We start from the raw sequence: 18,864 nt of genomic DNA on the forward strand, positions 1-18,864 counted from the left end.
TTCTATAGTGACTTTTTTCGTAGTCATTTGCATATTTTAGTATTATGCCCCCAAAATCAAATATCCCCTACTTTTTTTGAATAGTATATATAAGATTCTTTAACCTTACCCAAAAAAAGGGTTTTAGAGACCTGTCAATTAAATAAGATATTCAATTTAATTTTTAACAAGAAATTGATTCTCTTGAAATATCTGTTTTTTTACCGATGAGAACAAATAAGAATAGTCTCGTTAAATCAGACTATTATCTTTCAGAATCCTCTAATCGTCGAACTGATTACATTATAGAGCCTGGACGTTGAAGACTAACAAAATCGAGTACTATCCCCTTCTAATGACCTCGGCCTTCTGGCTTTATCGCGTAAATCATTAATTTCCGCCATAGTCCGGATTTTTTTCCGTATGCAAATGACGTACGTCGTACATCCCATATAAGGTATATGTTCTACTATGCAAGGTTCTATTATGCATGTGTCTATTATGCAAAATGCAGAATGCAGAAGTGTAATGTGCAAAATAACTATTATACTGTATTTTGTATTATTGAAAAGTGTATTCTGTATTTTAACACCGTGACATTGGTATTGTTGAGCAATGGAAATTGTAAATTGTAAAACTAAAATACGTATTGTGAACTACTGACATTTGCAGTTTGCACCGTGAACAATGAAATAATATTGGCAACGTTATCCTTCCATAGATTGGAGGGACAAAGCTGGGGCAAAGTCCAAGGTTAAGGGGGCAAAGGCACGAGCTTCAACTAGGGGTAGGGGGCCTCCCCCAGAAAATTTTGAAAAACAGGTCGCCGGAAATGCAGCCTGGCAGTATTTCAGGCACTGATCGATGAGGTAAAGTGTCAAACGAACGGACTTGCCAATCACGACGAAGCCCACCCACGAGCGTCAAAGTAGGGAGTCCTCCCCCAGAAATTTTTGAAAAATACTAGACTGCCGGAAATGCTGTCTTACAGTATTCTGTCGGGCACCGATCGTCGAGATAAATAGATCTGCCCAGATACCGTTCGTCGCCTGATCACTAGTTTATCCGACTAGAGAACAAAATGTCAAACGAACGGACGTGCGAACCTCAACGAATTCCCCTTGTGAGCGCCAAAGTAGCGAGTCCATTGGGGACCTCGCCAAGAAAATTTTGAAAAATAGACTGTCGGAAATGCTCTACAACATGCAAGTTTATGACTGAGTGGGGATGTGGGATTTATTACAAATACTTTTTTTTATTTTCTAAAATTATTGGGGTGGCAAACAGAGGACAGACCAGATTAATGGGGGGCCCCCACCCTGGCCACTGGCTGAGTGGAGGTTATAGGGATTGTGGATACCACGGATTATTTACCGGAATTCGTCCTTCATTAGTCTGCAGTAAATAAATAGCATTTGACAAAATGTCCCATGTGTGTGCTACTCTGGAAGAAGGTTCGTAATTTCTATAAATTGTCCTAATCCCTTTCCCCAGTTATTTGCAATAAAATATGTTTAAACTGCTACTGGCCGACATTTTATCTTAATGTATATCCAAATAGTTCCAAATATACACTTTTGATTAAGCCGTCGGTGGATGCCCGGGTATTTAGCTATGCATAAACAACTCATTTTATTGGCGAACGCTTAAATACTTGTTAACGAATTGTCCGTGACAGAAAACCCCGTAGTGTTCGATGGGGTGTTTTTACACGACAGATGGTCACCAACGAGAGATTAGACTTGGTGTGGACAGGCCAGGCCTTTAATTTTTAAACTCTCTTTCTTTTTATGTTTTAAGATTAAGATGAACTATACTGGAGACGTTAGCTTGTGTTTGCCAAATCAAATGTCCACAATTAAAACAACTCTTAAAGCAGAAAAATCCTGGTCAACCAATTTCTTCATCATACCCTTAAAAACTGGAGATCTTACTATCCGTGTTGGGGTGTGGGACATTACGAATCGTAATAAAGAAAAACTTGTTGATGTGGTGGAAAAGCAGCTTTATGTGGTGGTGAGTGTTTAAATGTTATATATAGATCCTCGGGTGGTCGTAATATTGAATGGGTTACTTTCCAAATGGAAGCATTGGAATCGGATAAGATGAACCCTATTGATTTTCAGAAAAAATATATATTGTGTTATTATGTGTCCGGAAAAGTTTATGAAGATAATAAAGATTAGATTAGATCACTTTTAAATATTCATTCCGGATAAGCTGCTTCTGTGTGTGCGTATATCCACGCTTTTCGTGACTATCTTTGTATTTATGTTTTTAAACGTTTAATCGGATGCAAAGTCTTTGAGAACCTATGTGAAATTGGTTTATTACAGCCTGAAGGAAAAAGATTGAGGAAAACAATAACATTTGCTCTCGATCCGGAAGGAAACAAAATAAGTAGACAAACAAAATCTACTGAAATAAATATTAGTGATACGCCCACCATTAATCGTAAGTTCAATCATTTTCCAGAAGAGAGAGAGAGAGAGTCCATTTGGTTTTTGGTTAGACATGTGATCCTACTCTTGTCACCTACGCGTGCGGGGTCCAAACCACGCCACCTTGATGCAATGACAGACTGTATGATCTACCCCCCCACCCCTTCCTCTCCTAGAGACCAAGGAATGAGTAAAGATAGAGTAAACTGGAAAACCCAGAGAAAATCCATATGGTTAGACATGTGATCCTACTCTTTGTCACGTACACGTGCAGGGTCCAAAGCATGCCACCTTGATGCAGTGACAGACTATATCATCTACCCCCCACCCTTTCCTCTCCTAGAGACCAAGGAATGAGTAAAGATAGAGTAAACTGGAAAACCCAGAGAAAATCCATATGGTTAGACATGTGATCCTACTCTTTGTCACGTACACGTGCGGGGTCCAAAGCATGCCACCTTGATGCAGTGACAGACTGTATGACCTATCCCCCCCACCTTCCCGCGTCGACGCCTCCAGAGACCAAAGAATGAGTAATCCTATTATCAATACCTTCCAGTTGATTTAATCAATTCATTGAGATTCTTTTTCCCAAGATAAGTCAAGTACACAGTTAAGTACACAGACCTAAGAAGAGCAATGGTTAAAATTGTTTTCTAAACTGTCGTTAAGCTTGGATTCCATGTGTATGCATTTCTGTGATGCTCCCATGTGTTCATCAAACGGTTTAATGTGTAGAATGAAGACCTGAGAGAGAAAGAAAGAGAGGAGAGAGAGAGTGAAGATCTGAGAGAGAGAGAGAGAAATGGGGTTTAACGTCCACTCGACACAAACTTGGTCATTGCGGGACTAACATATGGTTTTAATTTTATTTCAATAATTTGCTTGCGTGTAGGGGTCTTTAGCAGTGGGAGGAAACCGGAGGACCCGGAGAAAACCCACGAGGTTGGACAGGTGACCCTACTCCTTGTCACGTACAACCAGGGATTCGAAACCACGCCAGTCGACTCAATGACAGACTGTATGATACAGCGCGAGCACGCTAATCATTCAGCCATCCAACCCCCCTCGAATGAAGACCTCTCTTTTTCGGCAAGGAATAAACATTCCGTTTAGGAGCTTGATGCAACAGGAAGAAAGCTCATTTTACGTCATATGACGGAGATTTTCCAGGCGTGGTGTCTGCGGAGTACCCCCCAGGAGTAGTAAACACGCTACGTAAAGACACTTTACACTGCACCGAAAATGTATGCATAACATCCCTGCAACCAATTTTGAATGATTTATGTATCAGAATGTTGTTATTGCTCATTACGCATTAGAATCCTAGCCTGTAAGTAGATTAACTCCTCGTCGTATGGCAATTACAATAATCTGGGCTATTTTCCACAAAATATAATTTTATTCAAAAGTAACATTGAAGAATTTATTGTATTCCATTGCTTTGACCTAGATACACTTAACGCAGGAGAAAATACACAAAAGACAGAAGTTGATTTAGCACTGCCAGTAGAAATAATACCAGGAACTGAAGATTGTGCTATTCAGGCGTGTGGTAAGCTTTATATCTCATAACTATCCATTTATACTTTTATTATATCACAACTATCCATTTTGTACCTTTACTATATCCTAACTATCCATTTAAACTTTTATTACATCATAACTATCCATTTTGAACTTTTATTACATCATATACTATCCATTTATACTTTTATTATTTCCATTTTGTACTTTTATTACATCATTGTTAAATTTATACCCAAATTATACGTTTTCAGGCATCATTTGCAATCTTAAAGCCCAGTATGCCAGAATAAATTCTAAATTTAATGTATAAAGAGACATTCGGGGTGTTTATCAAGAAAATAGATTATAATTAACATCAAATATCATGTTGCAAATATACCATTGTTCTTTAGCACCTATTGAAATTTTGGAAACCGATATAAGCTATAATACATGTAATCTTATATAATATCACAGTCATGGGTTGACAGAGTCTATTATCTTATGTGTTGGTAATGATGTATTGTATACCCTCGCGCAACTGGTCAACAGCAAAGCAGTTGTCCATCATATTTAATATGTCCATGGTATTTAAATAACAGACTGTCCAAACTCCTAACTGGTAGTATAGTACTAGGCGTGCTGTGGTATTTTCTTTTATGCTAGAGATTGCTCATTTTGTGAATTGATGTTATGTTATAATTTTGTTTATTTTTCTATTTGTTACGTTATATTCTGTTATAACTTTTGCAGGTGATTTAATGGGGGATATTATAACTGGTACTGTGGCGGGCAAAGGTAACATTTTTGTTTCATCGTTTCACGTGGCTGAAGAAGTTATCGGCAATATGGCTCCTGTTGTCCACGCTCTCCAATACCTCAACTCATCTGCCCTATTAAATAAAGAAATGTATTTAAAAGGTAGAAACTATATTATGCAAGGTAAGTTTTTATGTTAAAATTTATTTAACAATTTGAACTAATTTGCTTTCTGTTATAAACGATGACATAAATTTATACTTTGTGTTATAAACGATTACATAAATTTAGACCTCCTATTTAGCTAACCATATCGTGTTGTTAAAATGTTATAAATGTGAAACCCCGTTAATGTCAGGTCCAAAATTACCACCATAAATAGTACAACTGATATGTTGATAAGTTTGTGCGCACACTAATGAATATCTTTGCATGTTCTAATGAGGACTTGTCGTCTGCCAAACATGCGGGCGGCATCCAGGGATTTCTTTCTTATTTTGCTTATTATGGTCTTACTTATCCCATTATGGCCATGGTTTTAATTTTCTGTTGTTTTTTTTGTTGAAAAATAGCAAACTTCTTAAAGGTCTTAGACCTATGTACTCTACAGAAATAAAGTCCACTGCTGATAGTTCGAGACTACCACTGAAGCGTGCACATTCGCCGTGCCGAGACCAACTTTCTGACAGTATGATACTATAAATAGCCATGGCACGTGCAATTCTCTACAAATCTATCAACTATTACAGCCGTAAAAAAATTATTGTTGACGATTTTGAATAGCAGTGAAATTAAGCTTCTTGGTTATTACAGCAGATTTAGAAATTACGTTCGTTTCATTTTTTAAATCGCTTTATCATTAACTGTACCGTTAAGAGCGGCATCTTTTGGTTTAGTACAAATAATATCTCTGAATCACTCGGGTTAGACAGGAACATGATACTAGCAGTAGTTTCATTTTACTTTTACAAGTTTCTTAAAACGATTGTTGAGCTACCTAACGTGCTTATTTCAAAATTCAATTTCTTGTTCTAGCTTTCTGTTATGTTTCGTAAAAAAGTAGTCTTGATTATCCCGACCTGTCAATCAGACGTAGAATGGTCGATAGACTGGTTAAGCGAGACTAATTTCAAAACAAGGGCACGTAACCTATCTTTTACTCAAAAGTGTCTGGATGTTATGGACGACACTTGGAACCAGTTTTCAGTCTATTATTTATAGATCATTAATGGTCATAGCTTATTAAGTACAACATGATCGTTTATTTAGTGACTATAATTGTGTGAAACTGATTTAAGGCTTGGCATATATATAAATATTGTGGCGTAATTGTCGAGATATATGGAGATATATGGAGATATTTATTTATGGTGGGTCACCCTAGTCGTCTTCCAACGTGCGACAGGCATCCAAGGATTTCTTTCTTATTATGCTTATTGTGAGCTTATTAATCACTTTATGGCTATGGTTTTGTTTTTCTGTCTTTATAAAATTATATCAAACTTGTTAAGTGTCTTAGACCTATATAGAAATACCCACATTTCTGAAATCGTTTTCCAGGAATTACCAGACTGATGAAATTCAGGAATGAAAATGGTGGCTATAGTTTATATGAAGATTTACCCCCTATAACTTGGTAGGTACAGGTAGTCTTATTTAAACCTATCTACATTCCTAAAAATATTCTGGACAATTCACCAGATCCTTGCCCAAATATTGCATGGGTTGTGACAGGTGTTCTACAGGAGAATTCAGAGCCAAAAACGATGTTAAAGTGTGAAGCATTGGTCCACTGTAACACTGTAAAATTCAGCTCAAAATATTAAGCCCATGATTTGGAAATGATCGTCGAAATAGTTTATCGTTCTTATGTAACTGTAATAGGGTGCTGAACTCCAATATGTTTATTGGATACCATTTGTAAGCTTTGCTAAGGGCCGATTAAAACACAGCAGCTACCTATTGTCACTACACAGGTTTATCCAGCCACAAGTTGATTGTTAGTCAAGAAGTATTTCTCAACACCATCTGACAACTAGACGTTGGTGTCTTTGAAAATGTAGCACAGGGTCATACGAGCCTTCCACACGGAATTCACCAGTTTTATTTACTGCAATATATCCAAACCAAGCTTAACAGGAGCGGGCCCCTGGGCCTGAGTAGAATCGCGGGGCCCCTAACGCGACGAAAAGATTATTTCATATCCTTCTGAAGTTTGAGGGATATATCAGTCTCCGCCCTCGCGCCGCCCATGCCTAAGCTGGGCTTTGAATATATCTGGGATTTCTCTATTAATACAAACGCCTACAGGCACTAAAACGGGATTCTTTCAGATTATTTTTGTTGAACATCTATTAAATATGTATCAATATGGGTGGGGGGCTGCGTTAATTTTGAAGACCCGAACCAACTGCCCTTCACGACCTTCCCAAGTTCCTTTGCTGCCAATTATTATGCTCTTTAATAATTAATTGTTAAATTACTTTTCTACGAAATTTATATTAAAAGGTTAACATCTCTCGTATTAAAAACATTGTGTCATGCCAAGGATCTGAGTTACGTGGATGAGGAACTCATTAATACTGGTTTTCTATGGTTGTTAGATCAGGTAGATGAAGAAGGGCGTCCAGCAAACGACCAGATAACTCCAGAGGTAACGCACACTCAGTAATTACTTATTGCATGTACAGTAAGTTTATGATAAGTATGATTGTAACTCAATGTGATTACATCCGATTGCAATGTTTGTGCTAAATATGTTTAAATCTGATTGTAAGTGTGTGCTAAAATGATTGCACCCAATTGCAAGGTAGTACTAATATGATTACATCTGATTGCAAGGTTGTACTAATATGATTACATCTGATTGTAAGGTAGTATTAATATGCTTACATATGATTGCAAGAGTATTAATATGATTACTTATTGCATCTATTGTAAGTTTGTACTAAAATGATTACACCTGATTGTAAGTTTGTGGCACGTATGATTACATCTGATCGCAAGTTGTGCTAAATATGATTACATCTAATTGCACATATTTTGTGCTAAAATGATAACACCCGATTTAAAGTTTATGTTTAAAATGATTACATCTGATTGCAAGTTTGTGCTAAAAATGTTTAAATCCTGTGCTAAATATGATTAAATTCGATTGCAAGTTTGTGCTATATATGATTACATCCGATTGCATGTTTTACTAAATATAATTACATCTGATTCCAAGTTTACGTTTTCGTCATATCATCTTGAGGCAATAGCGCCTCGCATAATTATAAAATGAAAGAATACCATTTACCCAATACAATGTTAATCTCTACAGAAGCTGCGTTCATTTAAAGATTGGATCCTGTGCAGCTGAAACGTTTGCACACCCCAAAAATTCGACACTTGTACCGAATATATCATAACTCTACATGTTTTTTCTTCACAGGATTCCCATGAATATGCTGTTATTCTAGCAGCCGAGATAATGATTGCTTTAAAGGAATGTGAGACTAAGGACATGTTAAAAGAAGAGTATTTGGTAAGTAGAAAGTTGATATATTCTGATGTCATCTAAGACATTAATTGACCTGGTTATCATATTCGTAGCCCTAACCCAGGAAATTTATTGCATAGGATCAAACATTTGACCCAGAATTGTGAAGTGGGAAAGGCACTGGAGGACATTTGTATGCACCCATATTGAAATAAGGTCTTAATGGTTTCAACCCCTGGTCGGAGTTCATAAGCTGTCAAAGTTGTCATTTGGAAAAAAATGATTAGTGTTTATGTTCCTAACATCAAGATCCCTATTGACTTTTAATGAATTCCGACAATTACTGTTGAAGTTATGGCCCTTGATCAAGTAGAAAAATCTTGTGCGCGCTCTAAAGCAAGGAAATATCCCAACATACCCCAATTGACGGACATTGTAATAAGAGTAGTCGTCATAACAGACTGGTGGCAATTCCATGTCTTTATTAACGTGACAGGTGCCGATAACCTAAACGTTTTATACATCCCATTTCATTTCAATTTCATTAATACTATTATAATTGTGAATTAATAGGAAAGTCTATTAGGTCTAGAGATCCGTATGTTGTCATTCATCGAAGAGAATATCGACAACGTCAGTAATTCTATGGCTTTATCTAAAATGGCGTATGCCCTTCAGTTGTCAGATAGCCCAGATGTTGACTGTGTCATTAAAAAGATGGTCCGAGCTGGAAAATCCTCTTCTGGGGAGCACGGTAAGATTTCAATCAATTTCATTTCAAAATGATGTATTTTATAAAAACACACTTTTAGTAGGTATGGCATTAACGCTGCTATGGGTATTGACAAAAACTGTAGTGGTGAGGTGGGGTGGGGTTATGGGGTAGAGCCATTATTCCGTATAGTGAAAGGCAGTATTCATCATATAGAGAAGACGATATTTGCTTACAATGAAGACATTATTACGGTTTAAAATACAGATGTGACGTCACCCTTTGAGGTTGGCGTACCATTATTTCAAATAATCGCACGGGCAACTTGCCAATCGTACATTATTTATACTAGTGAAATATTAGACTCGCGTGACGTATTTCACTATAAAGGCACGTGCGGCAACTTGCCAATCGTACATTATTTATACCAGTGAAATATTAGACTCGTGTGACGTATTTCACTGTAAAAGCACGTGCGGAATGTCTGTATTTGAAGTCTCGAGCTTAAGAGATTGCGGCCCTCTTGTTGTTACAATATATTACTTAATGTCTCGCTCTCGACCATTTAACAATACGTATAGTGGAGACATTATTGTATTGAAATGGTGAAAACATTATTCCGTTATATAGGGAAGTCAATAGGATCACGTGGCTAAGTGGGTAAGACGCTGGCTCGCTAGCCTGGAGGTCGGGTGTTCGATCCCTGCATTGGCCGAGAAAGTTCATCCAGATTTTCCGCCGTGATTTCCCATTGTCAGTGATGCAGGACGAAGGGCCTGACAACCTCGGTTTTTCGTCTCATCCGAAGGACTAAACAGCTGTCCTTGTCCGTTATATAGTGAAGTCGTCATATAGTGAAGACATTATTTCGTTATATAGTGGAGACATTATTTCGTTATATATGGTCGAGAAATTCTACAACATAGTGAAGACTATATTCCGTTATATAGCGGAGATTTTTTCATTATATAGTGGAGAAATTCTACCAGATAGTGAAGAGTAGTGAAGACTATATTCCGTTATATGGTGGAGACAGTTTTCCAATGTATATTGGAGAGCCATTATTCCATATAGTGAAAGGCAGTATTTATCATATAGACCAGACATTATTCGGTTACAATATAGTGAAGACTATATATTCCGTTATATGGTGGAGCCATTATTCCGATGTATAGTACAGACATTATATAGTGGTGACATCATTTCATTATATGGTGGAGACATTCTACGACAACATATCGAAGACTATATTCCGTTATAAGGTGGATACATTATTCCTATGTATAGTACAGACATTATATAGTGGAGACATTATTTCATTATATGGTAGAGACATTCAACAACATAGCGAAGACTATATTCCGTTATATGGTGGATACATTATTCCTATGTATTGTACAGATATTATTTCATTACATGTGTATATAGTAACCATAGTTTTTGATATTTGACTATTTCTGTTTCAGGTGTAACTTACTGGACAGAACATCGTGTGTCTGATGGTAAACCATACTGGTATCGTCAAAGTGCTGATGCCTTTTCTATTGAATCAACGGCCTATGCACTGCTTGTCTACAACCGCCATAGAAAACTAGACCCCCACTCATTAGCCGATTGGTTGATTCGTCAGAGAAATGGTCATGGTGGATTTATTAGCCCTATAGTATGTTGATCGTTGTTTTGTCTTTATTAATTCACATTTTAACTTGTTATACGAGGGCTGGCTGAAAGTTCTCGGTCTGAAAGGATAGATGAATTCGGTTGAAACAAACTTTTGTCGCCAACAAATACAATCATTGAATGAATCATAAACATAAGAACTGCAACTGCAGTGTTATTATTGTCTTTTTACCAGACCATCTTGTGAACCTACCCATTGAAATCACCAGAACTGGCTATAGGACAGTCATCAAGTACCTGCAACTGAAAGGACTAACCCCAACACAGATACATGCCGACATGGTCTCCACTTTAGAGGATCATACCCCCTCCTTTTCAACAATAAAGAAGTGGGCTGCGGAATTTAAGCGTGGCAGAGAGGGATTTGACGATGAGCCGCGTCCTGGAAGGCCATCAACAGCAACCATTCAAGAAACATTACCCGGGTGCATGACATGGTGATGGCTGATCGACGACTGACCACTCGACATATTGGAAGTATTGGGGCATCTCTCATGAGGGAGTTGGGGCACATTATCGTCAACGAATTAGAAATGACAAAAGTTTCTGCAAGATGGATGCCAAAGCTCTCAACTGCGGATCAGAAACGTCTCAGATCCCAAAAATTCTGCGCCGTTTTGAATACTTCCACCCGTTTCCAATAATGGAAAAGGAGCTAGACAGTCAACATTTTTATACGCCCACATAGAAATGTGTACGTATATTGCCGTCGCCCCCGTCCGTCCGTCTGTCGGTCCGTCCGTCGTCCACAATTTCTTGTGAAAGCTCTAACGCCAAAAGTTATCATCCAGTTGTTTTAAACTTGATATATGCTGTTTGCATTAGTTAGATGAAGAAGCCTATTTAATCTCAATAATTTTTGTTTATTACATCTAGAGTTATGGCAATTGTTTCACTTTGTTGAACCTTGTGAACACTCTAATGCCAAAAAATAACATCTGATCTTTGTGAAATTTATATGCAATATTTAAATTAGGGAAACAAAGAAGCCTATTGAATTTCAGCAATTTCCGTTTATTACTTCTAGAGTTATGGCCTTTGTTTCACTTTGTTTAACCTTGTGAACACTCTAACGCCAAAAGTTATCATCCTATCTTTCTGAAACTTATATGCATTATTTAAATTAGTGAAACGAAGAATCCTATTGAATTTCAGCAATTTCCGTTTATTACATCTAGAGTTATGGTCTTTGTTTCACTTATTGAACATTGTGAACTCTTTAACGCCAAAGGTTATCTTTCTGAAATTGATATGCATTATTTAAATTAGTGAAATGAAGAAGCCTATTGAATTTCAGCAATTTCCGTTTATTATTTCTAGAGTTATGGCCGTTGTTTCACTTTGTGAACGCTAGAGTTATGACCTTTGTTTCACTTTATTGAACCCTGTGAACGCTCTAACATCAAACGTTATCTGCCGATCTGTATGAAATTTGCATGCGTCATTTAAATTGGTAAAAAGAAGAATCCTATTGAATTTCAGCAATTTCCGTTTATTACTTCTAGAATTAAGGCCCTTGTTTCACTTTATTGAACCTTGTGAACGCTTTAACATCATAAGTTATTTGCCGATCTGTATGAAATTTTCATGCGTCATTTAAATTAGTAAAGAGAAGAATCCTATTGAATTTCAGCAATTTCCGTTTATTACTTCTAGAGTTACGGCCCTTGTTTCACTTTGTTCAACCTTGTTAATGCTCGGTTGATGAAAGTTATCATCCAATCTGTATGAAATTTATATGCATCATTTAAATTTGTGAAACAGAGGTCTTTTGAATTTCAGCAATTTCCGTCAATAATTTCTAGAGTTATGGCGGTTGTGAACCGTGTGACAAAAGTGATCATCTAATCTGTATGAAATTTATTGCATTATTTAAATTAGTAAAACGAAAAGGCCTGTCAAATTTCAACAACTTCCAGAGTTTAGACCCTTGTTTCAGTTTGTAGAACCTTGTAATCTGATCTGTATGGAACTGCCTTGAAAATGTCCCCAATTACCTACAAAGGAATAAGTATGCGACAACCCTTGTCGACCGCCCGGACTATTTAACTACTGTGGGCGTATGTTTCGTTGCCTGTCAACCTATCTTTATATTAATGATGACGTCATGCCAGCTTTAAACGACTTCTTTAGGATGGCTGATGAAAATGTCTTCCGGGCCAGCATCCAGGTTTTGCAACGTCGTAGGTGAAAATATGTACACCTCGAAGGGGACTACGTAGAAAAATAAATGGAAACCATAAGCTTAGAACTTTTCAGCCAGTCCTCAAATGTTACACTGACTGGGAGTCGCCGGTCCTTTAAAATAGTCTTGTGATTTTGAAAGTGTTTGATTGCAGCTAATGCTGGTGATTCATTCTGAATCCGGATTCGTTATTAATTCAACTTCTGATAATTGGAAATCCATTTGTTAATTACTCACTGTATGAATATGGAGTATTCTACATAAAATATTCCAACACATTATGTAATGCCAATAAAACTGATCAAGATCCAAATTTTGAGCAAACAGACACACCCAGTTGATATGGTTAATAGCCATTTGTACATTTGCCTATAAATGAGGCTTTCTTGGTCCATCGATACATAGGCTTAATGTGGCTTTCATGAGCCATTTGGGGGGTTGGATGGCTGAATGGTTAGCGTGCGCGCGCTGTATCATAAAGTCTGTCATTGAGTCGACTGGTGTGGTTTCGAATCCCCGGTTGTACGTGACAAGGAGTAGGGTCGCCTGTCCAACCTCGTGGGTTTTCCCTGGGTCCTCCGGTTTCCTCCCACTGCTAAAGACCCCTACGCGCAAGCGAATTATGTAAATAAAATTAAACCATATGTTAGTCCCGGAAAGACCTAGTTTGTGTCGAGTGGACGTTAAACCCCATTTCTCTCTCATTCTCATGAGCCATTTATTTGTATGCCAAGCTGCCTTTCTTGAGCCATCGATACATAGACCTAATGAAGCTTTATTGACAACATACCAACCAAAGTTTATGATGTTGCCATTACAGTATAAACAGCTAAATTGGAGACCAGATTTCTTGGCTAGGCATGTGTTGTTTTACATTTTGTAAACAAAGAACTGAGTACAGAATAGCAGCTGACAAGCTGCTACGTGTTCGACAATGTTATTACTTATCCCGTGTTGGCCATGAAAATGATGATATACCTGTTTTATTATTATTTTATTAGGATACAGCAATAGCAATTCAGGCCTTGGCAGAATTCTCCTCATTAAAACATTCAACTACAACAGATCTTCGTCTTGAGATATCATCAGACTCATCTATAAATTATAATCACGTGATTGCCTTTAATCAAGAAGATGCTATTGAACAGAAATATCTAATGGATGTAAGTATGTTAAAATTATTTGGAAGTCATTGATTTTTGATAGATTTTAATAATCCCGTAAAATATCTAAACACTAAAATTATATTGATAAATTAAACCCAATCGGGCTCTTGTTTTACTTCTCTACTTTTGATAACTCTGATTATATTCATCTTAATTAAGGTTCCTGTAGGAGAAAAGATTAATCTTAAAACTAATGGAACCGGTTTGGGACAGGTTCAAATTAACGTAGCTTATAATGTCCCTACGGCACCAAATGATAACTGTATGTATGAACTCAAAGTAACGAGAAAGGAGGTCTCTAGACCAAGGAAAATAAAAGACAACGAGTAAGTATGGAATAGAAGTTTTGTTTATATTATCATCATTCATCGTTCACAATTTCTTGTGAACATTATATAGTCTTTGTTTAGTATCCGGTCTTTTAAAGATTTACAAACGTATTCATCAGTGAAACGTAGATTTTCAGCAATTTCTGATATCTACTACCGGAGTAATTGCCCTTGGTCGCTTGACAAACCGCAATCTGCTTGATGTATAATATGCCTTATGGTTCGTGGTGCACATGATCACTTTGTAGAATCTTGTGAACTCTTTAACAACACAATTATTAATTACTAATAGTTTCTTTATTGCCCCTGATGATTGTCAACACCCCAGTCGTATGTTATGGTGTAAAACAATTATTTACCGCAAGAATTATAAATTGTTTGTTCGGTGCTTTATGAAAAGTTAAAAGGGCAAGATATCAGCCTCGTTGTTGGCTTGTTGAAAGATAAAAGAATGCATTAAAAAAGAGAAATACGCGATTTTGTTGTAACTGGTATTCGGACAACGTACAGGAATATATAGTGTAAACTTCCTAATTATGAAAATTGTCTAAATTGTTTTCTTTTTATACACCCACATGGAAATTTAGTCATATATTGCCGTCGCCCCCGTAGGTCCGCCCGTTGTCCACAAATTCTTGTGAACACTCAACAGTCCGACGAAGAGTACGATTTCTGCAATTTCCGGTTTATAATTTCGTAAGTTATGACCCTTGTTTCACTTTGTTGAACCATTTTAACGCTCTATCAACCAAAGTTATCATCCGATATATTGAATTTCAACAATTTCCGTTAATTACTTCTAGAGTTATGACCCCTGTTTCCCTTTCACTCTAAAGACAAACATTCTCATCGGATCTGTATCAAATTGATATGCATTATTTAGATAAGTAAAACCAACACAAGAAGCCAATTGACATTCGACAATTCCCATTAATTACTTAAATAGTTAAATTCCATGTTTCACTCTGTTGTTGAACCCTGTGTGATCGCTCTAATGACAAAATTATCATCGTATCTGTATTTATATGCATTATTTAGATTAGTAAACTGGAGAATCCTATTGAAATTCAGCAATTTCCATTAAATACGTATAGAGTTATGGGCCTTGTTTCACTTTGTGAAAGCTCTAACGACAAACTTTATAATTCAGTTTCTTGCAAATGCTCTTATTAGCTACAAAAAAACTAAATATGCGACGACCCTTGTCAACTGCTCGAACGATTTAGCTGCTGTGAGCGTATGTTTTATTGCCTGGCAACCAATCTTTATTTAAGGACATCATTGTGTAATTACTGTACTGCTGGCTGTCGTATAGTCGATAAAGAAAAGGATGAAATTAATACAAGTGATCTGAAATCAAAAGCCAAAAAAGTATTAAGGGCAAAAAGGAACACGAGAAATCCAGCTGGCGTGTTTGGGAGGGAACGGAGAAGAAATCACCGAGATCGAAATCGCCGAGGGAGTAACAGACAGAGGAATGGAGATCGACAGAGAGGTGGGAATCGAAGTGGACATCTAAGAAGAAATCGTCGAAGGATAAGGGTTAGAAGACGAGGAAGAAATTCAATTTCTAGTGTTACACTATGTCTAGAGATATGTTTACGGTAAGGTTCGTTTATCCATTTATTATATTAAACTCGTGGCTTTAAAAAATCACTTGGAATGTTTTGGTTAGACTCAAGAAGTAATCCTGCCGAAATTCAGATACTCACAATGATTGATCGCAGAGTTAAAGTCCCTGTTACCGAAACCGTATAAAGCCCCTATATGTCTGAGTTATTGAGACTTTTCTTCAAGCTTGCTGGGGATATTCGGATAATTGTTAGGCAGGAGAACCCTGTTGAAATTCAGTTGGAAGCCCGTAAAATCTATGCGTCGTTATGGTCACTGACGGGGGGGATACGTGGAAACATGGCGTCAAAAAGCTGCAGTAATGACGAGGCTAGTTCAACTAATTTTCCTTTGATTTGACAAGGTGTCACACGGAGGCATCTGAGCACCACTGTAGCTCTGATGTGCAGAGGACCGTTTCGTTACAGCTTTTGGCCAATCAGGCATGTAACCCGTGAACGCACTAAATTAAATGTTAATTCAGTTAGTGAAGGGTAATGAGTGGATGTTAATTCAGTTAGTGATGGGTAATGAGTGCATGTTTATTCAATTAGTGATGGGTAATGAGTTAATGTTAATTCAGTTAGTGATGGGTAATGTGTAAATGTTAATTCAGTTAGTGATGTGTAATGTGTGGTAATGAGTGCATGTTAATTCAGTTAGTGATGTGTAATGTGTGGATGTTAATTCAGTTAGTGATGGGTAATGTGTGGATGTTAATTCAGTTAGTGATGTGTAATGTGTGGATGTTAATTCAGTTAGTGATGGGTAATGAGTTGATGTTAATTCAGTTAGTGATGTCTAATGTGTGGATGTTAATTCAGTTAGTGATGTGTAATGCGTGGATGTTAATTCAGTTAGTGATGGGTAATGAGTGCATGTTAATTCAGTTAGTGATGGGTAATGAGTGGATGTTAATTCAGTTAGTGATGTGTAATGTGTGGATGTTAATTCAGTTAGTGATGGGTAATGTGTGGATGTTAATTCAGTTAGTGATGTGTAATGCGTGGATGTTAATTCAGTTAGTGATGGGTAATGAGTGAATGTTAATTCAGTTAGTGATGGGTAATGAGTGGATGTTCATTCAGTTAGTGATGGGTAATGTGTGGATGTTAATTCAGTTAGTGATGTGCAATGAGTGGATGTTAATTCAGTTAGTGATGGGTAATGAGTGGATGTTAATTCAGTTAGTGATGGGTAATGAGTGGATGTTAATTCAGTTAGTGATGTGTAATGAGTGGATGTTAATTCAGTTAGTGATGTGTAATAAGTGGATGTTAAGTCAGTTAGTGATGGGTAATGTGTGGATGTTAATTCTGTAATGAGTGGATGTTAATTCAGTTAGTGATGGATAATGAGTGGATGTTAATTCAGTTAGTGATGGATAATAAGTTGATGTTAATTCAGTTAGTAATGGGTAACGCGTGAATGTTAAATTTGGCTTACACTATCAACTGTTACATACTGTCAGTTTTCCTAGGATTGCACGGCTGCATTAAGTGATCTAAGAGCTGGCTCATTAACCAAGAGATAAGGGTTCAAAAACGGGTTCTCTTTGTCAGAGGTGCGGGAAGGCTCCGACAAGGACCAGTGTCCGGTCGTTCGGATTCGACGAAATAGCGAGAGAGAGAGAAATGGGGTTTAACGTCCACTCGACACAAACTAGGCCATTTCGGGACTCACATGGTTCAATTTTATTTCCATAATTCGCTCCGTAGGGGTCTTTAGCAGTGGTAGGAAACCGGAGGACCAGGAGAAAACCCACGAGGTTGGCTAGGCGGCCCTACTCCTTGTCACGTGCAACCGGGGATTCGAAACCACGCCAGTTGACTCAATGACAGACTTTATGATACAGCACGCACGTGCTAACCATTCAGCCATCCAACCCCCCGGATCCGACGAAAAACCTAGGTCCCGTGTACACTCCAGCGTCCACGTAAAAGAACCCTTGTCAGTTGGAAATACAAGTGGGTTGTAGCACCTTTGTCCGGACAAAACTTCCCTCATATCAGTTATCACACTTTACCCAAATTTTAACTGTTGTATGTTTTAAATAGATATCGTGGTGCATCAAAGAGTGGACCAACAAGAGTTGAAATAGATATGTTAAGTGGATTTGAACCAATAATTGAAGATTTGAATCTGGTAGGTTGGTTATATACTTTTTGGTTTTTGGTTAACGCATTTCAATATAATTAAATATAACACGATTATATTTATATACAGCATCTACATAGTTACAATATGATTATTATTGTTGTAGAGGCTGAGCTGGCGAAGACTAAGTTTGATTATTTTCATTTCACGACACCGTTATCTAGTCCCTTTTCGGCATATCGGTACATACGCGCTCGAAAACCCATGACATGTCAAAGAAACACGATAGGCCTACTGCACACAATAACAACTATTTATTCACCGTCATGTGTATATAACACAAAACGTTCACATGTTGCAAGTCACATTCTTAGATACATACACAGAGAATCAATTGTCAAAGGTAAAGTTAATCATAATTTTGATAATGTGGCATAGCGTTGCGGTAGAAAACAGTACGCTGTCACCAGCTAACATCATACACTTTCAACTTCACTTTTTCACATGTTCTCAACATCCGCTAGGTTGCTAAGCAATTGACTCGATTTACTAGACACTGGTTATTATTCTACATATGCTAATTAGACTCGATTAAACGCACATTTAACCTAATATTCTGCATGTATGCACTGACACATTATATTGACATATTTTGAACATTACAATTAACCATTTAAAGCAATTTGATAATGTCAGCTTATATTTGGAATATTATTTAAATATACATTTATATACAGCCATATCGTAAACTGTTGTAATAATTAAATCTGCATTTCCACTTTTGATTATAATTGTGAAACAAAATGTAATTAATTAGAAATTAGTGAATAAATATTCAAGAACCCCCCGCCCCAAAAAAAACCAACAAAAAAACCACGGAAACATAAAGTGACCATATGAAAGTGGTATGTACAT

At 37.1% G+C, this 18,864-nt stretch overlaps 1 protein-coding gene across 1 annotated transcript in view; it reads left to right on the forward strand.

The window, feature by feature from the left end:
• The window catches only part of LOC126830642 (complement C3), a 66,374-nt gene that overhangs the window by 37,331 nt on the left and 10,179 nt on the right, over window positions 1-18,864 (forward strand). Inside the window, exons 20-32 of the mRNA XM_050561043.2 lie at window positions 1,780-1,995; window positions 2,316-2,433; window positions 3,874-3,975; window positions 4,683-4,871; window positions 6,249-6,324; window positions 7,197-7,341; window positions 8,122-8,214; window positions 8,743-8,923; window positions 10,348-10,544; window positions 13,748-13,909; window positions 14,072-14,238; window positions 15,516-15,845; window positions 17,910-17,997. Coding sequence (XP_050417000.1) covers window positions 1,780-1,995; window positions 2,316-2,433; window positions 3,874-3,975; window positions 4,683-4,871; window positions 6,249-6,324; window positions 7,197-7,341; window positions 8,122-8,214; window positions 8,743-8,923; window positions 10,348-10,544; window positions 13,748-13,909; window positions 14,072-14,238; window positions 15,516-15,845; window positions 17,910-17,997 — 2,064 coding nt within the window. The remainder of the gene's footprint in view (window positions 1-1,779; window positions 1,996-2,315; window positions 2,434-3,873; window positions 3,976-4,682; window positions 4,872-6,248; window positions 6,325-7,196; window positions 7,342-8,121; window positions 8,215-8,742; window positions 8,924-10,347; window positions 10,545-13,747; window positions 13,910-14,071; window positions 14,239-15,515; window positions 15,846-17,909; window positions 17,998-18,864) is intronic.

Source organism: Patella vulgata, chromosome 8, assembly GCF_932274485.2.
Source record: "Patella vulgata chromosome 8, xgPatVulg1.2, whole genome shotgun sequence".
NCBI classification, from domain to species: Eukaryota; Metazoa; Mollusca; class Gastropoda; family Patellidae; genus Patella; species Patella vulgata.